Genomic DNA, 24,695 nt, shown 5'->3' with positions numbered 1-24,695 from the left:
AGTCATCACATAGTTTTTTAAAAACTCTTTCTGTTTTTTGACATTGAGAACTTTAAACATGTATTCTAGATCCTTGTTATCAAACTAGAATTTTCTGAAAATGAAACATTTCCCATTTCCTCCATGTTACAATCCTAGCAGTTTTGACTGAATTCTTTTAAAAGATATATTTTGATTGATATTTCATATTCTGTCAATCTCCAAGTTTAAATCGGTTGTAGGCAGAAGGACATTTGGACACAGAATTCAACATTAGAATAATGGTGCTTTGGGGAAACATCAACATAAAAAAGCTACTATGTAAAAATGTAATTGGACTATTCTATTTTGTACAACTATTAATTAAAAATATATTCAGCAGAGAAACATTATGTTTTTACCCAGTAGTTTTAAGGTCTATTGATAATTCTTGTCTAAGTTTATTATATATTTTAAAATATTTGTTTACTGATGGATAAATTTATTCCATTATGCTGGCATACATATGAAGTGGTTCTATTCAAAAACTATTAAAAAAAAAATTCTAATAATACTTTGTTTAAGAAATGAAAAATTCAGGAAAATGCTAAACTGGACCAGATGCCAGGAGAGCAGGCATGAAGTGAGATTCTCCTGAATAAAACAGAGTATACAGTATCTTAGATAGAACAGACACTGATAACAAGGAAGGGACCAGAAAAGGCTAAAAGTGACCTCAAAGGAATCTACAGCAGATGTTGGGAAGCCAAAAACACCAAGACTATTGAGTGGAAGAAAAGTATTGTAGAATGTCATCCAATAGCAGTTAATTCTGCATACTCGAGAACACAACTATTTTTAAAATGAAATATGGGTGCCGTTTTCTTATTTTTTAAGATGACAGACAAGAGGGCAGATTTAGGTAACCATGAAGTGACTGAGCCGTTATCAACATACAAAGATAGTGACAAAGAATAAACAGGTTAGTGAGCAAAGGATGAATAAATAAGGTCCAAGTGACTTAACCAGAGGTATAATTTGATAGGCTGGTCAAAAGGAGTAGAGAAGGAACCCATAGCAGGATTTGAGTACAGGTAAGAGCTGTCACAGTGTCACAGCAGTAAGTCTGACTTGATAGTTTTTGGAACCAGAAAGACATGTAATTTTGGTTAGAGGAGGAGATTGACATGGTAAATTGGAGAATGTTTCTCAAATAGTGGCCCACAGCATCTTGAGTGCTCATTTTCAGGTAGATTCTGCAGTCCCATCCAAGACATAATGAATCTGAATCTCTGCAGGTAAAGAACAAGAATCTTTAAAATTTATACCCTCCCTGGGCAATTCTCATGCACACTGAAATATGAGAAACTTTGAGATGTAGTGGAAAATTAAGTTGCTTGAACTATGGGCCTTAGTAGTGAGACAGGTAGAGGCTGGAGGGAAAGATCCCATAAGAGAGTTGAGAGGCCCTCCAAGGAGAGTGAGGTCTTGTGGCATGTAGTACCCTCATATGGTCTTTCTATGTCCAGATGTCTTTGCTGTTTCTCAGCATTTGCTCATTCACATTACCTGAAATAGCATTCTTCTAGTACCTATTATTGAAAGCTTCTGCAGCCTTAATGCTGCAGCTCATGTTGGTTCTGACCCATGAGACCTGATGTGATCACCCTTATTCTCACTCACGGTCAAAGGAGTGAGGTAATGCAAATCTGATGTGCAAAAGGAGCCCAGCTTTGGGACATTCATTTCCTTCAGTAAATACTGAGCACTGGAGTCACCCAAAGATATAAATGTGTGAGAACATGACCTGGAATTCGGATACTATAATATTCAAAGCAAACACTATCTTGTAGCATCTTTTTCCATTTCTAAAGGAAGAATTTCAAGGCAATTTTTTCTGCACACATCATTCAGATGAGTTAGCTATAAAATAACTAAGAAAACATGACCTGAAATATTCATATAGTTAAACATATCAAGAAAGAGTATTTTCCCTTATGATTTCTATGTTTAATTCAAGTGGGAACTAAAAAAAATTTAAGAAATTTCCATAACAATTTTGATTACTTATGGCATTAAAATATGTAACATCATTTAACAACAGTTTATAATTTTAAATAAACATTCATAAAAGTACATACCACCTGTAAAAATAAAAAAAAAAAAATTTTTTTGTACGTAATATAAAAACCTAGTGCTGTTGAGTCGATTCCTACTCATAACAACCCTATAGGAGAGAGTATAACTGTCCCATAGAGTTTCCAAGGAGTGCCAGGCGGGTTCGAACTGCTGACCCTTTGGTTAGCAGTGGTAGCAGTTAACGACTATGCCACCAGGGTTTCCAGTAAAGTGGAAGTGCTGGGCATCGAACCCAGGACCTCACGCATGTTAAGCGTGTGCTCTACCGCTGGGCAATACCCCCGGTAATATATACATATAGATTCCATATATTATTAAATTGAGCAAGTTAAATTAATATATATGAAATTATATAACTTCAAAACAATTAATAAAAATGAACAACCAGAAACCAATTTTGTAAATTATTAATGAAATCCCAATAACAATATTTAATAATCAATTAGTATTTACAGAGCATGCATTGTGTGTCTTAATCTGAATTAAATGTGTGATTAAGAAACTTAAGATAATTTTATTTTTAATAAGATGCTTTCATTTTACAAAATTAATGCCGCGTAATTTTTGGGGAAAGTTCTGCTTCTTTTAGGTTGAAGATATCATTAAAATACCTCAAATGTGACGGGTATTGTATAGTCATTTAATGAGTTTTAATATTAAAATGATGTCTCTGGGGCTTTTCACAAAACCCACCTTGGAGTCAAGAATCCAAATGGAAAATCAGGTTAGTAGTCCAAGCCACAGAGTCAGACACAGTCAGCAGTTGAAATTAAGCTAATCTCCAGATTTAAATAAAGTTTAGGGAAGTTTTAAATTACACTGCATAACTTCCTCATACCACAGTTCTCAGTAGGAAAGAAGCTAAGAAGTTTACCTGCAAATATCTCTTAGTGAATGGATTTCTTTCAATGGTATAAAAATCAAAATACCAAACCCATTGCAGTCAACTCGGTTCCAACTCATAGTTGGACCCTATGGGACAGAGAAGAACTGCCTCACAGAGTTTCAAGTAGTGCCTCGTGGATTTGAACTGCTGATCTTTTGGTTAGCAGACTTAATTCTTAACCACTACACCACCAGGGTTCCCTTCGATGGTATAAAGGCTATATCTAAATACCACACTATCAACTCCCTGGTTCAAGGCTCTACGATTGATGCTTTTGTTGTTAGCTGCCATCCTGTTGGCTCTGACTTATGGTGACCTCATGTCCAACAGAAGAAAACATTGCCTAGTACCGTGCTATCTTAAAGATCCTTGGAACGTTCAAGCCCATTGTGGTCACTGAGCATTTTGAGTGCCTTCCAAATTAGAGGGCTCATCTTCCAGCAATGTATCCATGAGGTTTTCATTGGCTAATGTTTGGAAGTAGATCTCCAGGCCTTCCCCCCTAGTCTGTCTTAGCCTGGCAGCTCTGCTGAAACTTGTCTACCATGGGTTACCCTGCTGGTATTTGAAATACTGATGGCATAGTTTCCAGCACCAGAGCAACATAAAAGCCACCACAGTATGACAAACTGACTGATGGACGGTATAAATTCTACAAGAGACTTCCCTAAAAGGATAAGTGTTCTACTAAAGAATTCTCTATTTTTTTTCAGATCAATGTTGACAGTATTTTCAGTAACAAGTATGTGGGGGAATAGCAGAGATTGAATTTTTCATTAATAAACAAAAATTAAAACTTTCTGTTTTGATTTTGACAATGGTAAATATCAACGGATATGAAATAGATTAAGAAATGCTCTTTGGGAACCTCAATCATTTTAAGAGTGTAAAGGGTCCTTGAGAATTACTGATCTTAAATAAGAAAATCACACCTTATTTATCTTAACTAAGAAAATCACTTCTTATTTATTTATTTGCTTACCTATAAAAGGTGTATAAATGTGTCAGGATGAAAATGTTCTCACAGTGGTTATGATGATGGTTGCACAGCCTTGTGGATATATTAAAAAACTTTGAATTGTGTACTTTAAAAGGGTGAATTGTATTGTATGTGAATTATATCTCAAAGTTGTTATAAAAGTGTATATAAAATATCAACTTGAAAGTGTTACTGTGAAGTTTAAATAAAAGTAGTTTCTTAAGTACTTAGTGTATTTCTTCCCAGAAAATAGTCATTATTATTGCTAATGGAACGAGTATTTCTACTTCTACTATGATAGCAATGCTACTAAAGTTTATCGTAATGGAGATGTGTAAATACACAGAGAAGTTTTAAGATGATGATAAAGATATGACAGATGTAATCAAGAAAGAGGTGATGTCAACACTGAAAATAAAGGAAATGAGTGTTACTGAGAATTGGAGAGAAAAGTTGCTGGATATACGAGGGTAAGTCAGAAAGTATTGCTATTAGGGTCCCAGTTCATACACGCATGGGTGTATTCCAAACAAAACGTGTTTAAACATGTCTCTATGATCAGTGGATGACTGCAGACAAGTTCTCTCAGCAATACATTTGTCTTAGTCTTGTTAGGGTGCCTTCAAAAAAAAAAAAAAAAAAAGAATACTTTTCGTGCCATGGGAGGAGGAAATGATTTTAAGGTCAGGTTTAATATCAAAATTTTAACAAAACTCAAGTGGACATCTTCCCAAACCATTGAAGCTTTGAAACAAGTTTATGGGAATGTTGCCCCACATAAAACAACAGTTTTTAGATAGATCCTCAAATGGAAAAAAAAAAATACCCAAATGTTCATCTTTACCTTATTAGTGCAAAATAGACAGCTTCTCAATGTTGAGTACCTTTAATTTTTCATTATTCTCCATGCTTTTCTACCTCTTTCACCTCATTGTCTCCATGTTTTTAATACATAATACTAGAGTTATTATAAAATAAAGAGGCAAAAATAAAAATTATCTCTAGCTCCCAGGAACTAGAGCCAATTATGTGCAATAATTCCCAGTATGATAGGAGAGGTAGAAAGTCAAGTTGGGTAAGGTTCCTATCTGAGTGAATTATTCATGTGCTGGTGGCCAGGATAAGAATGCTATCCAAACATTCAGCAAATGCTGAACTTGGGGAACCATAATAATCAAAACAAAGAGGCTGGTCTAGATGAGCATTTTGACATAAGACGCACATATGAATGACCACAAAGACAGGTCATTTATCCTTCTACTCATTCATCAGTCAGCGCTTACAGCGCATATAATGTGTGTCAGACACTGTGATGAGATTGGAGCTACAAAGATGACTGGTACATGAGTCCCAATTTTATGTTGTTCTAGATTTTTGAGAGACAAGTCTACATGCCACTTACTATAAGACAGTGCAATTGTAGAATATCAAAATGAGGCACATTCAATCATGATTTATAAACGTACATTTTTATGCATCTTGAAGCAACTTCCACATGTATTACTGTGGTCCTTATAAGAATTTCACACACAGAAAGAAGAGCCCATTTTAACCTCAACTTAGGGCTGAGAAAACTAAAGTACAGATGCTGAGATGACTTGCTCAGAGCTAGAATTCCATCCAATATGTTTCCATCACATCCTGAGTCTCTGGGTTGCAAATTAAGTATCTACCTAGAGAGAGAAATTGGATAAATAAATACATGGGCCACAAACACCTCTAAAGCCTTAAGCCATGCACCAAGACTTTGATAGGCTCTGGTCCTGATCTACTTAGAGCCCAAAGATCCATACAATTTCAGTATAATCCAAATTTGGATCATTTATTTGGGGTTTATTGCAATTAAGTTTATTCTTTCTCTGAAATTTGTCTGTGCCTTTCCCTGGTAGCTTGTAGACTGTTCTTGGATTTTTTGATTATCCTACAGTGGATAAATTCTCTCCGCCCAACCAAGGCTCCTTTTGTCCTGGTATCATTTGCTCTACTTTTTGTATCTCTATCGCCTTTACATGGAAATCCTGGTGGTGTAGTGGTTAAGAGCTACAGCTGTTAACCAAAAGGTTGGCAGTTCGAATCTACCAGGCGCTCCTTCGAAACTCTGTAGAGCAGTTCTACTCTGACTTACAGGATCACTGTGAGTGTGAATCGACTCAACAGCAATGGGTTTGGTTTGGTTTAGCGCCTTTACATAATAGGAAAACTGTATATATTTGATGATGTTGATGATGTGAGAAAGATCCTTGCCACCAGGACAAATCCTGGGCCAAGAAATAAAAATGCTAACATTTGTCTTCAGAACAGACCATTCAGCTTTCAAACTCCATATCAATTTTCTTTTCAAAATGACCCCTTTCTAGTATAGGGATAAAGTATAGCATAGTCCTTCAAAATGGCATCTGAGCTCATGCTTAATTCCAAATAGGTAAAATTGGTAAACTAAATACACATTTGGGCATGTGTGCACATGCATGCATGCACGCACATACACACAACATAATATATCTAGGCTCAAACCCCTAATAAGTATCTTCAAGTACTAGAAATGATCAGAAATTACCGCATTAAATGAGAACTGTTCTGTGATTCCTGAAGCAGCCATTGATGGTGAAAGCTCATTTTATGTTGAATAACAAGACCTGAAGCGCATCACACACACACACACACACACAACACACACATGGGTGGACATATGCTGAGCAAAGGCTTGCAGAAAGGCATTAGCAGAGCACTCCTACCCATGAAAGGAGGCATAAACCTCGGCCTTAGCTTCTGTAGATATATTGTCAGGCATTCTAGATTATAAGAGGAGCAGAGATAGTCGCATTGGCTAAGCTATCCCTTTCTCAGGAACCAATGATGGCATATACCCTTAAGACAGGTGCCCTAAGTCACCTTCCAAAGACCTGGTTGTAAAATGAGGACACAGATAAACAGGACAAAAAAACAAACCCAGTGCCGTTGAGTGGATTCCGACTCATAGCAACCCTATAGGACAGAGTAGAACTGCCCCATAGAGTTTCCAAGGAGTGCCTGGTGGATTCGAACTGCCGACCCTTTAGTTAGCAGCCATAGCACTTAACCACCACGCCACCAGGATTTCCATAAAACAGGACAGGCAACCCTAAAGAGCCAGAGAGTAAAAAGTAAATGCATGGAAAAACAGAGAGGAAAAGAGCAGAAAACATGGAGGAGAGAGGGGAGAAAAAGAGAGACTCTAATTCAAGAGGTGCTTACAAATTAAAATTCTAAAGCTTTTAGGAAAAAATGAGTGTCTTCATTGCCAGCAAAATCAACAAATGGGAGTATGCCTTTCTATGAAAGTAAAATAATAGATGTATCCCCTGGGGGAAAAAAAATGAAATAAGTATATTAGAAAAGGTTAACATAAAGGAAAACCAAGAAAATATGGAACAAAAACAGAAATGAAATATATATAGAATAATAAATAGAATATATATATATACACACACCTGTATCCATAAATATGTATGTATATCTATAGATATACACATACCCCATATGATAATTTATTTAAATTTTACAAATAGGTAAAACAATACATACTATTTATAGGTATATACATTTTGTATGTCAGCAAAAAAGAGAAGACCCTTAAAGAGGGTCTGCAACAATGGGCTCAAACATAGCAACGATTGTGAGGTGGTGCAGGACCAGGCAGTGTTTCCTTGTGTTGTACCTAGGATGGCTCTGAGTCGGAACTGACTTGATGGAACCTAAAAACATGTTTTTATGATATTGATTATCTCTGCTCTAAAACAGCCAGAGTCTAGGGCTAGTGATAAAAAGTAAAGAGAGAAAATAGAGAATAGATGGGAGGCTTGCTTTAGTATAACAGAAAGTGGGATAAAGTCTGAAGAGGTAAAAAGAGGGGCTTACATTTACAGACAATAGTTTACCTTTTATTAAACAAAAGTAACTGAGGTATTTTAGATATATATAGCTGCTTAGACATATCTTCTTCCAGGATCGTTTTTATTTTAAGCCTTGTCTCTCCCTTGGAATGAAAGTACGAGTCCTCCAATACTGAATACCACATTTCAGTTAGAAGACGGAGGATGTGTTCTGTGACTGGGAGCATCTGGGTCGGCCTGAACTCCCAGTATGTATGCAGTTATATGCTCTACCCATTATTCTGGCTCTATCTGTCACCAGGCAGGACATAAATAATACAAGTTTTCTTTTATTCTCAAAATAAAAACCAAACCTGTCTCTCATAATTTCTCATGTCTACACATGCACATATAATACTGATACACAACAAAATAGATTTGTAAAACTGCTAAAATCACATTACATTAAAGTTATTTACAACTATGTGAGTTTTTTTTTTAAATAAGAAAAACCCCCCTTTGATTACAAGAACAGGGTCTTTATTCTTTGATCCTTTCTAATTAAAACAAGTTTTAGAAGAAGATAAAAGGATAAATTTTAATTTAAACAAACAGTAGCATGGTATACTTTAGAAACTCAAACTATGCCTCTGAGCTTGCAGTTTTCTTTGAGAAGAGCCACCCCCTTTCCATCCTCTGTCCTGCTGCTCCTTAGGATAATTTTAATTGGAGATTATTCTTGTTCTTGCGGCAACACTGATAGATTGCTTTGTGTAGAACACTGTATTATTTCAAAACCTGAGTTGCCTGCCCCTGAATGTGTCTGACAATTATGAAAATGGCTTTGTTTCCTCCATTAAGAGACCCACTAGTGAAAGGAACGCAGCTTTTCCAGTTATTTCCAATCTCCTTATACTACACTCAAGGTCTGCACTTGACCAAGCTTCCTGCCAGTTATCTGTCTCCTTCTCTCACCATTTTCATCATCATCTCCAAGGTTCAGTGCTTTCAGAGGAGGTACTTATTTATTTCTGAATTGCCTTTTCTTAGCAAGGGGACGTGCCATGGGGCTGTTAGCTCAAATGTTCTGTTTCTTTCCTACCTTTAACGATTTGTGTTTCATTCAAAAAAAGGGGGAAAAAATGTTTCCTTAATTAAAAAAAAAAAGTCTTCCTTCAAAAAATATTTTTTTTCTGATTTTATGTAATCTAGTTTCTTCCTTTATCAAATGCACACACAGGTTGTATAGGCAGATGAATAAGCCAATGAATACTGGACAGTGCAAAAAGAGCAGAAGCAGAAGCACTAAAAAGTATAGGGATACAACAAGAACACATCGTTTTGTGCTGTTCAGTGATCAGTAAATGGTTTAGTACGGTAATAGTTTAAGACTCAAGAGATGGGGAGCAATGAAAGAACTTGGCTTGAGGGGTGGGAAGGACCACTTTTAAATGGGTCAGGGCATTGGGGTTTCTGTAGACTACGGGAAGGGTTGAGTGCAAGGGAAAAAGACATCACATTCGCAAATGGAGAAAAACAAAGCACAGGCTCAAAGAAGAAATCTTCAAAGGGTATATGACACAGGCTAGAAGAATCTAGCATAACAACTGCCTCACCTGTCGGTGACTGATTCGGCCTTACCCACTTCTACCGTCTACTAAGGTGGCTACTGCCTCTCCTAACCCGTATATGGGGTCAATGGGTGTATTCCTGGCTTGTATCAAGATAGTAGGTCTTCAGGGGTCAGCCCCTGGAAAAAGTAACTCACAAATCTTTTAAAAAAATATTTAAAATTCAAACATATTCATTTGCATTCAACTTAATATATGGTCAACTTGGAATATCTACAGTATGTACAGAACCTACAGCCTTGAAACACTTTAGAAGAGAGTCTTCTGGCGAAAGAATAGAAGAGTCACTAAAATGTGAGTGTGAGTTTCATTTATTGCAATAGTAGGTAAGGTAATTTGGGCCAACTCTGCCGCTGAAACACGCTAATAGAGCTGGTCGAAATGCAAAGAAAACAATTGCCTGAAGGCGCTGGAGAGTTATGAAGGCAATGAAGAAGAATGTAGAAGAATGAAAGCCTAAGTAAGGAGCCAGAAGTCCAGAGCTTCTTTGCCCACGGAGGCTTGTGCTCTTTCACTGAGAAACTCAACAGCACTCAGACAAAATCACAGGACTGGGGGCAAAAATGAGAGTTTAGGGCCTGCCAAGGAGGGGGTGGCTAGAAAACACCTCCTATCCCCAGGATTTGGGTTGGGGCCCAAACATCCAAATAAGGGTGAATTAAATACAGACATGACCTCATAGGGTCTGTAACCCAGCTTCCAATCACCTCAGCTCCTGAATGGATTAATTTGATGTGAGATTTCAAGTCTTTTTTAACCTCCTTCCAGAAGTAAATGTGATAAGTCATGGTGACTGAAAAACAAAGAGTTTAAAAAAAAAAAAAGGCAAAGAAACACATGAAAGATGTTCAATTTCTTTAGTCATTAGAGAAACATAAATTAAAACCACAATGAGATATCACTATATGCCTATCAAATTGGTTAAAATGAAAATCTAATACTGGCCAGAATTTGGAAAAAATGGATTACTAATAAATTGCTAGTGAGAATTTAAAACAGTACAAACACTCCGGAAAATACACCTTTCAAAACCTAAAATGGAATTACCATATGACCCAGCAATTGCACCCTTGGGCATTTATCTTAGAAAATTGCACACTTATTTTTGCACAGATATTGTATATGAATATAGCAGCTTTATTCATAAAAGCCAAAAACCTGGAACCTACCCAAATGTCCTTCAAAGGGTGAATGGATAAACAAACTGTGGTACATACAAATCTGAATGTAATCAGTAGGAAAAAGGAAAAACTACTGATAAACATAAGAACTTGGATAAACCTGAAGGAAATTATGCTGAGTATAATAAAAAAGTCAATAGCAAAGGATACATATTACATGATTCCATTTATGAAACAATTGAGAAATAATATAGAGATGGAGAATGGGCTATTGAATTTGTGGCTGCCAGGAGTTAGAGACTGGGCTGGAGAGAAGATGGATGCAACTATAAGGGTTAACACGAGGAGGTCTTACGGTGATGGTTTACTCGAGTATCTTGATTGTGACCGTGGCTAATCAAAATTACATATGCAATAAAATTGCATAGAATTATACACACAGACACATACACACACACACACACAAATGAGTGCATGTATAATTGGTTAAATTTGAATAAATTCTATGGATTGCATCAATGTTGATTTTTTGTTGATAATGTTTTATAGTCGTGTAAGATGTTAACATTGGAGGGAGAGTGCACAGAACTTCTCGATCATTTCTTTGTGACCTCCTGTGATTCTATATTTATTTCAAAAGTGAAAGTTCAAAAACAAGGTGGATTATGTAATTTCCTAAACATGTAATTAAGTGATGTCAAAAAAATTGCAATGTTCAAACAATAAATGTTTCCGTTTCAGAGTGTGTGAAATTCAACCGATGAAGATCATTTCTTTGAATTTACAGATTTGTCCTGAGTCTTCAATATACCTACACACACACACATTTATTGGGTACAGTCAAAAGACTGAGAGTTGAAAAAAATTATCAGAAATTTAAAACCTCACCCACTTGATAGATCTTTCTTTTGAGGCAACTCTTTTAAGTGATTGGTTTCAAAAATCATCAGAGATAATCTGAAGTAATTTTGTAGTCTTGGACTTTATTTCATGCAACCAATATGATTCTCATACATTTCTTTTCTCTTTCCTTTAAAAAGAAACAATCTGATTTCCACATCCCTTCACCGACCTGTCAATTTTACAAATGCAGTCAATGATCCATGAAAACCAAACAACTCAGTGTAACACGATTTGAATAAGTAAGGAAAGTGGCAGTTACAACATCAGTTCAAGTTGAGCAGACACAACCTCTTTTGCAATGCAACGTGAAACTACCAAATGGAAAGCCTTTTAGGCGTCTAATATTTATATAGTAAAATTTAGTTTTATATTACAGATTTGCCTGTAAAGTTGATTTAATCTGCAATATTTTCATCAGTGAAGACAGGATATTTGAACATAAATGTTTCATGCCACTAAGATCATTTTAGGAGCTTTGTAGATACTAGGCAATCTTATTTTTGAAAGCCCGCTCACTCTATCTCAAACATATTTAGATTTACCTAATTCCATACTGTGGAAACCCTGGTGGTGTAGTGGTTAAGTGCTATGGCTGCTAACCAAAGGGTCAGCAGTTCAAATCCACCAGGTGCTCCTTGGAAACTCTATGGGGGCAGTTCTACTCTGTTCTACAGGGTTGCTGTGAGTCGAAATCAACTTGACTTGATGACCACAGGTAATTCCATACTGTACACACACACTCACATACTGATAAATATATATACAAAGTATATAAATAATTGAGTCATGTAACTGTTGTCTTATTAACATGAGACAGGATATTATTTTTATTTAAGCATCAATTAATTTTTAATTTTTTAAAATTTTAAAAACATATGCACACAGTTTTTTTCTTCTTTTAGGTCTCAAATATGTCAGTTAAGACCTTGAAATACTTGTAGGTTCTAAACTCTGTCCTGCAGTGGCCAAAGGATAAAATGGCTCTTCATGTCCTTTCATGTATACTCTAGCCCAGTGGTTCTCTAACTTTAAGATGTACCAGAATTACCTACAGGGCTTTTTAAAATAGATTATTGTGCCCTACCCCCAGAATTTCTGGCTTAGTAGGATGACAATGGAGCCTAAGAATTTGTGTTTCTAACAAAGTTCCTAGGTGACATTGATTGTTCTGGTTTAGGGAGACAACTCCATTCATAAAAATTAGCTTAGCTTTTGAGGAATGGCTAATAATCTTTTTTTTTATCTGTTTATTGTCTGTCTCCAGTCTTCTCAGTTTTATTAGTTCATGAACGAATGGAAGAAAGTAGCAATTTCTCCAAAGTGCCCTTATTCAGTATTCAGATACCTTGAAATTGCTATTCTATATTTCATAGCTGAAAATTATTTCAAAATTGATTTTGGAAAATCTATGCACTTTGCTCATCAGAAAGCTCCCTAGGCCTTCACCCAGATTTAATGACTCTTATTTTTCACACAATTCTGATACATTCTATTAGCTAGTTTCTAAATTATAAAACAGCAGATTAGAAGGATAATAATAACCTGAAGACTATTGCAACAATTCAGGTGAGGGATGAGAATGACAGTACCTAACTTTTAATGAGTCCCTACTGTTTGTGAGGATGGTGCAGGACCGGGCAGTGTTTCGTTCTGTTGTGCATAGGGTCGCTATGAGTTGGAACCAACTCGAAGACACCTAACAACAACAACTGTTTGTCAAGCACTGTAATACACAATCTATTGACATCATCTCATCTAACCCATGCATTAGCGATATGGGAGAAGTATTATTATTCTCATTTCACAGAAGCAGGACAGTTTAGGGTGCAAGATGTTTATTAGGAATCAACATTTGTGAAACAAAAGAAAAGGAAGCCAGATTGGGCAGCGGGAGGAGGTGAACAGCCATGTAAGCCCAACAAAGGCTTGTCTAAACAATAGGAGGTTCTGGAGCAAAATCTGCCTGTCAGGGTTGACCCATATTGTATTGAAATAGCTGGATCTTTATGCCCACACCTCATTCAACCACCGGAAATGGAAATGGGTTTCCCCAGTAAGGGTGTGACCCAAAAGGAGAATACTTTGTGTAGCTGAGGCTGACACTACAGGACTTGACAGCTGTAAGATGTCTGTTCACTATACCCTCCAATCCCCACAGCTCCGCAGCAAGAAATTCTTTGAAGAGGGGCAGTGTGGAAGGGGGTTTGTGTGCATATCGTGTGTCCGTTACGGATTTTTCCAAGGACATGATAATTGTCTGTGTAAAGGCTCAAAACCACGACTGCCTGATTCTTTTGATCATATACATTGTTACTTTCTAAAATACATGTACTAAGTTTATGCTAACCATGTCTTGAGCAGCCCATTATGGACAACCACCATATGTGTGATAATGCAATGACGACATCAGGTGCCACTTAAGAATGTACTAGAGTTTGTCCCTACATGAAAGGTCTTCAAACCTCACTGTAACCTTTTTGTCTGTCATCATATCAGTGTGCTCCATGAATATGGAATCAGTGAACAGACAGCGCTAGTGCTTTCAACCAAGCTACCATCGTTTCTCATCCTGAATACTGAAACTCTCCTAACCGGCCTTCTTGCTTCCATTCTTGCCCCACCACAACAGCTAGACTGATTTAATGAAAATCCATTCATGCCACCACTCTGCTTAAATATGTTAAACAATTCCTCTTCACCCTTAAAATAAAACTCAAACTCCACACCAAAAATTAAACTCAAACCTACCTCTGTCGAGTAGATTCTGACTCATTGCAACCCCATAGGGTTTTCAAGGCTGTAAATCTCTACAGAAGCAGATTGCCACATCTTTCTCCCGAGGAGCCATTGGTGGTTCTGAACCACTGACCTTATAGTTAACACTCAATTGCTTTAACCACTGCACCACCAGGACTCCTAAAGAACTGAAACTCATTGCTGTTGAGTTTATTCAGACTCATAAAAACCCTATAGGACAAAGTAGAACTACCCCTTAGGGTTTGCAAGGAGTGGCTGGTGAATTTGAACTGTTAGCCTTTGGGTTAGCATTTGAGTTCTTAACCACTAAGGCAAAGGCCGTATTTAGTCTGACCCTCCTTCCTCAGTATCCACATTGGCTCTCAAATGCTGAACCAGATCCCACCACTCGCTCATCTGCTCCACACTTTATCACCTTACCCCACTTTACTTTTCTTAGTAGCTCTTGTCCCTACTTGAATTCGTGTGTATGAGAGTGTAATTTTATTCATAGCACTATTTGGCTGTGCATGCTTGATAAATGAACATATATAAACACATACACATGTATACACATACACACACTTTCAAATTGTTCAGTACCTGTTTCTTCCACTGTAGTTTTAGTTTATACACACGTATTTATTTATTATTCATTTTTTATTGTGGTAGGTATATATATAACAAAAAGTTGCAATTTCAAATATTTTGCATGCTCAGTGCCCCTATGCAATGGCTTCCTCCTTCCCCCTCCCTCTGTTCTTGGAACTGACTTCACTCAGCATAATATTTACAACGTTCATTCATGTTGTAGCCTCTTTCACTCCTGTACACCCAGTTTCTAAATAAGTAATTGCTACCCATTGAGCAAAGATGTCACCCTGAAGGCTAAGGTATGCCTGACCCAAGCCTCAGTGTTTTCAAATACCACATATGCATGTGAAAACTGGACAGTGATTAAGGAAGACTGAAGAAGAACTGACAGCTTTGAACTGTGGTGTTGGCAAAGAATATCGACTATACTATCGACTGCCAAAAAGTAAACAAATCTGTCTTGGAAGGAGTACAACCAGAATGCTCCTTGGAAGCAAGGATGGTGAAACTGCGTCTCACATACTTTGGGCATGTTGTCAGGAGGGATCAGTCCCTGCAGAAGGACATCATGCTTGGTAAAGTAGAGGGTCAGAAAAAAGAGGAAGACCCTCAACGAGATGGACTGACACAGTGGCTGCAACAGTGGGCTCAGGCATAACAACAAGTGGGGATGACGCAGGACAGACAGTGTTTCCTTCTGTTGTGCATAGGGTCACTACGAGTAGGAGCTGACTCGATGGCAACTAACAACAACAATAACCCATTGAGTGACTATTAAATATGTGGTAAAGAAATAAAAAAAATATGGAAGCAAAAAAAAAAAAGGAAGAGTCAGAGCATTGATTTGTATTCAAATTCTAGTTCCACAACCTACCAAAAAAAACACACTGCCGTTAACTCGATTTCTACTCAGAGCAACCCTATCAGACACAGTAGAACTGCCCCATAGCATTTCCAAGGAGCACCTGGTGGATTCAAATGGCCGACCTTTTGGTTAGCAGCCATAGCTCTTAACCACTATGCCACCAGGGTTTCCTACAACACACCAGTTTATATAAATTACTTAAAACTCTAAGCTCTGTTTTGTTTTCTCTCTCAAATGGTGTTAACGTCTTCACGTTTTTTAAAAAAACTAAAGTCAAGAGTAACATATAAAGAAAACGCTGTGGAAGGAATATTTGTTGTTACTATGTGCTGTCAAGTCGATTTTGACTCGTAGTAATCCCACGTGACACAGTAGAATTGCCCCATAGGGTTTTCTTGGTTGCAGTCTTTACAGAAGAAGAACACAAGTTCTTTCTCCCACGGAGCCACTGGGTGGGTTCAATTCACCAACCCTTTGGTTAGTAGCAACCATTGTGCTACCAGGGCTCCTATGTAGGAAGGATAAATAGCACTAAATAATCGTGAGTTGAATTTGAGTGTCTATCCTCATAAAATTGGGTAAATTACCAAACCTTTTTTTCCATTAAAAAAAAATAAATCCTCATCATTTGGAAAATATGTTTACATGGATTTTGTAAGATACTGATGACTAAAGATGGATGAAGTACTACTCATTTTTTTTTTTAATTTGAGTGGCATTTGCAACTAATTACTGCAGTACAGCATATCCAGTATATTCTGTTACGTACTTTTCTTTTAATTAAATATGTCTTTGAGGCAGGTGCTGTCTTTGAAATGATTCTGAGGATGCCTGAGATGTGTGTAGTACTAGACAGGATGGTTTCCCCCTACCACACTGAGCAATTTCCATCTCTGGTGCACGTTCACAGCTCGGCAGCTTCATTCTATCCACTTTAAATTTACTCCTGCGTGGTCACCTGATTCTTTCTACCTTTTCAGGATCCGTCTCCATTTGGCTTCTTCCTTCCTCAAATACGCTGCTTATATTATCTTTCCTTGTTTCCAACAACTATTGCACTTGTGGACAGTGTCATGTTGTTTAACATTTAATTTTATTGTTTAATATGGCCTTCTACCTACTTCATCAGCACAGGACTTGCCTTTTTGAGGAGGATGGGAAGAAAGCCCTTGAGGACAAGGACTGGGTTACTCAATCCTTCCATAAGCTCCAAAGCTGTTGGCACTCTGCAGAGGTAAGTAGGTACTCGATATAACTGTACATAGGTATTATTTTTTCTTAATTCTGTAATTCCTATGCCCCGCAGCTTCCATGCGCCCTTCCTGGTAAAAGAGTGAAACAACTTTTTTTTCATTAGACATCTCACTAAAGAGTAAATAAGGGGTCATTAAGATCCCAAGTCAGCACTCAGAGAGTTACTCAGGCTGTGGAGAGCAGAGTCTCCAAGCCTCAAACTGAATATCAAGCTGCAATTAGACCATCAGCCTTGAGGTGTTTGTCGCGTCTATCTTCAGGATAAAACAGCCCGTGGTCTGTTTGACTGATGTTAAACTTTTCTAATCTAGCTCCCAAACCCTTGGAAAGCATTTCATTCATAGAACCATTTTTCTTTTGAATGGTTGTTCAAGGTTTTACAAAGCAGAAAACAGGAATTATCTCCTCCTGCATCCCAGTGTGACAACAGAAGACAAAATAAATTGGGACAAAGAGCATGGAAGTACTGGGACCTAGCATTGCCTGAGAATTAAGGAGGGCTTTTTTTAAAAAATAGGCTGGATGAACTCTGGACAAAATTGTTTAGCTGATTAGAAAACGGGGCCTTTCAGTTGCTCTGAAACTTCCTTTCTTACTCTTACTTTTCCTCACTCATCTCCCTGAAATTTCCCACTATTATTGCCTTGTCTAGGACCTATAGTGGAGTCCTGGTAGCACAGTGGTTAAGAGCTAAGGCTGCTAACCAAAAGATTGGTGGTTCGAATCCACTAGGCACTCCTTGTAAACCCTATGGAGTAGTTCTGCTCTGTTCTATAGGGTCACTATGAGTTGGATTGACTTGACAGCAACAGGTGTTATTTTTAGAACCTGGAGCTAGCTACCCACTCCACATGCAAGAAGACCTTGTTCTGATCTTCCCTGATCTTATTTGCCAATAAAATGAAACTGCTTATGTTTCATTTCCTAGAGAACGTGCTAAGATCCTGAAGCTGATATAAAAAACTAACTGATGATAAAATAACAATGGCTGGCAGACCAACAGTATAACATATTAAGATTTAATATCAGAACAGACTGGGCTTTTTCTTTCAACTCTTACTAGCTGTGTGACCTTGAGCAGGTTGCTGAAGATACGGAAGCTTCAGCTGGCTCATAGGTAAAAAGGTATCACAAAGGAGCCTGTTTCATGGCAGGCTCATTACATTAAATTAGGTAGGTTAGTTTCTGGCAATTACTAAGTGCGTCATCACCATCAACAGTGTAACAGGAATATTGTTCCCAGATAAAATGCTTACATTTAAACAAAGCCCTTCAATATTTTTAGCTCGAAGGAGTGAATAATAATGAAAACATTAGGCACTATTTTTTTTTTTTTTTCAGAAAGGGCCTTGGGAGTCACCAAAATGTATTAAGAATGCAGACACTTCTCTACCAAATATGATATAAAACAGCTTTAGTTATCAATCTTTCTTTACTTTCAAACTCTTTCAATGTAGATCAAGTAGGAAGAACTATTTAGAGAGAATGCTACTTCTCTGTCTCTCAGTGCTAAATAAAATAGCTAGCATGATTTTCTTCATGATCTTTGGTAGTTTAACTTTTTTGCTTTAGAAATTCTCACAAAACTCCTTTGAACTGTAGAGGATCTAAGTGCTAACATCTTTTTTTTTTTTTTTTTAGATGAAGAAATAGACATACTGATGTGATAAAAATATGAGATCTGAGTTTTAGTCCTAAATTTGCCACTTAATAATTTACTAAAGTCAATTTCTATCAATATATTCACTTCTCAGATACCCACATTCTGCAAATGCTTGTCTTACAACTACATAGGGCGCTTATAACATTAATATAAAGTGTGAACTGAAAGCATTTAGTAAAGGAAAACAACACTCTACGGTTACAGGAATAATGATTTCCATCACAAACACCACAGCCAGAAGCCAAATTTACACATCATGGCTTTATTATTGGAGATGTTGGTACATGAGCACTTTTACAAAGATTGCAATTTGACTTCTTCCTGGTTTTTGCACTTTCTGTGACTATCTTGTTTACTTGTTTCTATCTAAAAGAAAAAGTCTGTCAAACCTTCAAAATCACTCTGTTTAATCTTTTTTTTATTATTATTATTTGTTTCAGTAACTTTGATAACGATTGCTATTCATCTCACTCATAATTTGAAAACCAAGAAAAGCCCATTGCTGTTGAGTCGATTCCAATTCACAGCGACCCTATAGGACCGAGTAGAACTGCCCCATACAGTTTCCAAGGTGCACCTGGTAGATTCAAATGGCCGACCTTTTGGTTAGCAGCCGTAGCTCTCAACCACTAAGCCATCAGAGTTTCCAAGTATACATATAGAGAGATTTATATCAAGAAAATGGCTCACGCAATTGTAGAGGCAGGAATGCCCCAAGTCCATGGGTTAGGATGGAGGTGTCTCCTGATTCGCATAGCCCCGGGGGCTGATGAACCCCAGATTGGCATGTCGGAGAGCAGATTCTTGCTCACAGGCTGAGATCGACAAATCCCAAGATCGGCAGGCAAGATCTCAGGTAGGTGGCTAGCTCAAGTTCCAAGACGGGAGGTCTGACTAATAGGAGCCAGGTGCAGGAGCCAGAATGAGCAAAAGCCCACAATCCTCACCAGAATGTCCACTTATATTCAATGCAGGTCACACACTCAAGGAAACTTCCTTTCAACCAATTGGCTACTCATAGCAGATCCCATCATGGACGGGATCACATTATACCAAATCTCATCATGGAAGTGATCACAGCATCATATGACTGCCAAACCACTGAGAATCATGGCCCAGCCAAGTTGACACACAAACTTAACCATCGCAGGTAAGGACACAGCAAAACAACATGTGGAATAGGAGATATTGTGGTAGCCAACTTTGGAAATACAATCTACCCCAGGTCCACAAAGATTTCTTCAAAAATTATGTGTATTATTTCTTTCTCATAATTCTCAATATGAACCTTGGAAAACAGCCACCCTTGGTACTACACATCCTCGGAAGAAAAGCTAGAAGCTAACAGACAAAATCAGCACTCACCTGGCGGAAGTGTTCCAGGTCAATTTTGTTGCCCACCAGCACCAGAGGAATTTCGTAGGTGTGGCGGACCTGAAAAATGAGCTCTTTAAACTTGGCGGCCTCCTGGAAGGATTGGCGGTCAGTGATGGAGTAGCAGATGATGAAGCCCTCGCCACCTCGCATGTACTGCTCCCGCATGGCTGTGAATTCTGCCTGCAGGAAAACAGCAATGTTGGTGTATAATTTAGCTCTGCAAAACCAACACATAACACCAATAAAATAAAAGTTCAGAAGTAGACAAACGGTGAGACTAAGTAGTTTAAGTACGAATTTTCAAAATTTTGTTTGTGGGCTTTGGATGTACAGAAACAATACTAGGTATAAATACGACATTTGAATGTTTTAAATTATCAGAGTGTTTCTCCTTAATTACAGAAGGTTCAACTTAAGAAAGAATATGTTAAATAATAGATTTTACTCATGGACTTTAAGAGATTATATATCGATTACATACTTTGGATTTTTTTAATGACCTCGCTTTAGGAAAAAGAATCTGAATTTATATACTACAAGCATTAAAATAATTTGAGACTAGGCTATTGATACTTTAAACTACTTATTTCAAGCATTTCCGCACTGCCTACCTTGAAAATTAGCTTTTTATAGAACCCATTGAAGAAAAACTGAATAGTTTAAAGAAGTTGGCTTCGCCTTGCAAATACCAGTTTGTTAAGTGAAGCTGCCATAGGACCTCCAAAGGATCAAAAAAAGCTAATTAATTTCCTATTAAAAAATATGAAAATACCCTACAGTTAAACTTTGATTATCCTTGTGAATGGAATGAGTTATTAGCATAGATAATCCCAGATTCAGCTATAAATTTAAATTTTCTTAGATTTGTTTCACTGAGGTACCAAAGCAGAAGGAGTTGTGGGTCAGTTTTCACCCTCTGCTGACTCCTCCTTCCTTTTTTCTCCATACGGTGGAGGGCAGTATCACCTTCCAGATTGTATCAATTCCCCAACGTGGGAGAAATTGCTGTATCAGCCTCTCGTGTTGCATTTCACTTGAACCACAACTTCTTTGCAAATGAGCTTTCAATGTTTTGGTTTGAATTGCAATCTGGAAAGTTCATGCGGTCTAAAACATCTGTTTTTATTTACTCGTATTCTGAATCCATTGTTAAAATTACAAGGGCTAATTAGATAAATGCAATCGGAAATACAAAGCTTAAACTCCAGCCGGGGAACAAGCCATGTAAAATAATAAAAGAACAACAAGAACATATTGTGACTTGGACAATTTGAGCTATAAGTCATCAAAGAAAGGAAGGCTTAGGTGAGCTTGGGCTACATTTGAAGTCTTTGAGGAGAAGTTGAGGTTCCTTTAAACAGCAAAGGGTTTACAAAAACTAACATGTTCAGCTCAGAGTAATTGTTGAAACAAATGCTAATGTGATTAAACATAAATTCATTTTCAAAGAATGGTGGCATTAACATAGATTCAAGAACTTCAGAAAACTGGGGTGCTTATAAGTCCAAAAAAAAAAAAAAAGTCCAAAGGGAGCAGTAAAGTGAGTAAGGCCCTGAGTTAGCGAGTGGATGCCTTAAATTATTTCCAGTCAATATGGAATTAATGCAAATAATATCATCAGGTTCAATCTACCTTTTCAAAATTGTAACAGCTGGGGCTCAAAGAGGAAAGGAGATTTGTCCATGATTGAGCATCCACCTAATGCAGAAATGGCTGAAATAATTCATATTCCATGACTCTAATTTTATCAACTTGCTTAGCATTAATTTTTCTATAACTCAAGGCTAGATTTCACCATGTGAGTGGAATGTACTAACATAGGAGACAAAAATCCTACTGGGTCTCGGTTCCTTCATTTCCAAAGTAAGGTTGGGTTATCAAGTGTCTGAGGTCTCTCACAGTTCTGACTTTCTCTGATTTTGGAAAACCTTTGCCTCAGTCAGAACCCCATAGTTGGTGGGGATCCATCAGAGAAGTATGGGCCAAATATGCCAAGTGATGTTTTCCAAGCTTATATGAAAATATAAATCTTTAAGAAAATATAAATGCATTTGTTATATCAATTCTATATGAGTGAAATAATGGAAAGTACAAACTAAACTGGTAAAGATTATTTGTCAATTTATAATTAACTCTATTTGCCAATGGTTATTTTAAATATTGAAATTCTTTAGTTTCTTTTTAATTTTTCTATTTTTTATTGGAAAATAATAACAATGCACATGAAAAAATATTCATATGGCATGGAACTATAGATAGTGAATTCCATTGCCTTCCCACCTCAAATTCCCAGTTCTCGTTAATGAAAGCAATCACAGCTAATTGTTTCTTTATTTCCTCAGAAAGAGTCCATGTATTTAAAAGCATACGCCCTACCTTTCTACATCTTTCTATATTCAAATGAAAATATAATATGTACAATTTTTACTTTTATCCTCAGCTAAAATTTAATAGCCTTAATATACCTTGAAGATCATTCCATGTAAATAAAGATATTGCTCTTTCCTTTCCAGGGATGCATCATAGTTTATTTCATGCACATACCATAATTTATTTAACTAGTTGCTTTTATGCAAAGGTATTTAAATGGCTTCCTTTTATTCCTGGTACAAACTATGCATATTCTTAAACATCTATCTTGTGCAGATTTATGTATACCTTAGAAGTAATATTGCTAGATTAAAGAGATCTAACTGTGAGAGATAGTGCCAACCTCACCTCCAAAGGCATCATACTGATGACATTCTCTCTCCAACGTTATATAAAAGTCTGTTTCCCTCATTCTCACTAATGCTGCTTGTCATCATATTTTTCTACCTTTACAAAATTTAAGTTAAAAAATATATCTCATTTTCTTCAAGCTGCATTTACTTAGGAGTAATACTGGGTATCTTCTAGACTTATTCGGCATGTACATATCATTTTCTTCTACATATGGATTTTATTACAAGGAATGAAGCAGAGAATTCAGCTGCTTTTAAAAAAATTATTTATTTGTAAGGGAGAAGATGTTTTCTATGTCAAATATAAGAAACAGATCAATGACTTTGAAAAACCACCTACCAGGAATACCGAAAAAGAACATTAAAGGAAAATTCACAGAGAACAATACCAGATGAATAAAGAAGTGAATGCCCAGTAGTGCTTGTGGCCCAGATTCAAAGCCACGTATAAGTCACGTTGAAAACAGGTGTACCAGGCCTTGCATCTAATCTGAATTGCAATCTCCAGGTATCAGGCCTAACATTTTTATTTTTCAAAAAACTCCTTAATTGATTCTTCTTTACAGCTGCGTGTCGGATATATAATTCTCTGCATATGTTCAAAAGTGGCCTTCATGACCTTAAAACATGGAATCTGGGAGGCATGGCACCTGAATTCTCAGCCTGTTACTGACTGAGAGCATGTCTTCTAACAAATCACATAGCCCTGTGGCATCTCAATTTCCTCCTTTGTCAAGCAGGGAATAGGACTCACACTTAACCCGTTTTACAGGGCTGTAGAAAGGATCACATAAGAGAATAGATGTGAAAATGCTTTGATAAGTTTTTAAAATACAATACAAATTAAGCCTATTATTATCCCTGGTACAAATCCGGCAGAAGAGAGCCTTCAGTGTAAGAACATGTATGAAATCCTCTTTGATCTGCCTTAAATATAAATGTGGCAGTGCTTCTCAATATGCTTATTAAGAAAATATTTAAGCTTATTTTTTAAATAGGGGAATCTTTCTACCAATAAGATAATTCAGTTATCACAATGAGGCTATTGAGATATAAGGAGTAATTCTTCCCCTTAACTGGCCTTACCCGTACCAGCTCTTCATATAACATATACACGTGCTTTCTAAAGACACGCTGGAGGCTGATGGGGCCCAGAGAATCAAGCAGAAGCTCTGCAGCTGTGTACCACCTTAATAATATATGATACTGTAATTGCTTCATAAGGGAAAATGCTATGTCCAACATGCTGCTTCCGTCTTTGTTCACCCATGAATTAAAGAGCCCTGTGCTTTATATCCTGAATGCTAATATCTTCCTCATTTGCTTCCTGCTATAATTGAAACTTGTTGGTTGATTATTCAGGGACATTACTGGATTTCATTTGCTATCCATAAGTAGCGAAGTATCTATGAAACAGACCCAATGTGTAAAATGCTACAAAGATGATCAGCATTTCAAAGCTGAATTCTGAGTACAACACTGTAATCTGATTCGTTCCCTTTGATAGATTTTCTTGTATTGAAATATAGCGAGGATATTCTCAATTCCAAAAACAGAGAAAGAATTTTTGACTAATCTCACATCCAAACTTCTTGATTATTAAAGTGTTTTGAGGAAGTGTTTTGAGCAGGTGTTAGGAAACTTAAAATGCCTCACTATTTACAAAATGCTCTAGCAGCCTTTAAACTGCCCCTAGTACCACAGAGGAGGCCGTGGGTGGTACTGACAAATAAGTGCTGACTACTAGCTGAAAGGCTGGTTGTTCAAATTCTTCCAAAGGTGCCTCAGGAGAAAGGCCTAGCAATCAGCTTCAGAAAGGTCACAGCCTTAAAAACCCTACGGAGTGCAGGGTTGCCAGGAGTCAGAATTGACTTGATGGCAACTGCTTTTTGGTTTAGCACAATGCACATATAACATTGTCCACAGTGGTCTGAAAACCTTGTTGCCATCTCTGCTATGAATATACTTTCATAGTGGTGCAGTGGTTAAGCTCTCAGTTGCTAACTGAAAGATCA

The 24,695-nt window shown here is 37.1% G+C and overlaps 1 protein-coding gene across 1 annotated transcript in view; it reads right to left on the bottom strand.

Annotated features, from left to right (window-relative positions):
• Positions 1 to 24,695, bottom strand: part of RIT2 (Ras like without CAAX 2) — a 399,988-nt gene that overhangs the window by 156,190 nt on the left and 219,103 nt on the right. The window contains exon 4 of the mRNA XM_003406318.4: positions 19,946 to 20,137. Within this exon, the coding sequence (XP_003406366.1) occupies positions 19,946 to 20,137 (192 nt within the window). The remainder of the gene's footprint in view (positions 1 to 19,945; positions 20,138 to 24,695) is intronic.

The sequence above is a fragment of the Loxodonta africana genome, chromosome 11 (assembly GCF_030014295.1).
Source record: "Loxodonta africana isolate mLoxAfr1 chromosome 11, mLoxAfr1.hap2, whole genome shotgun sequence".
NCBI classification, from domain to species: domain Eukaryota; kingdom Metazoa; phylum Chordata; class Mammalia; order Proboscidea; family Elephantidae; genus Loxodonta; species Loxodonta africana.
Note: the sequence above shows the minus strand (reverse complement) of the source record. Positions and strands in the feature narration are given on the sequence as shown.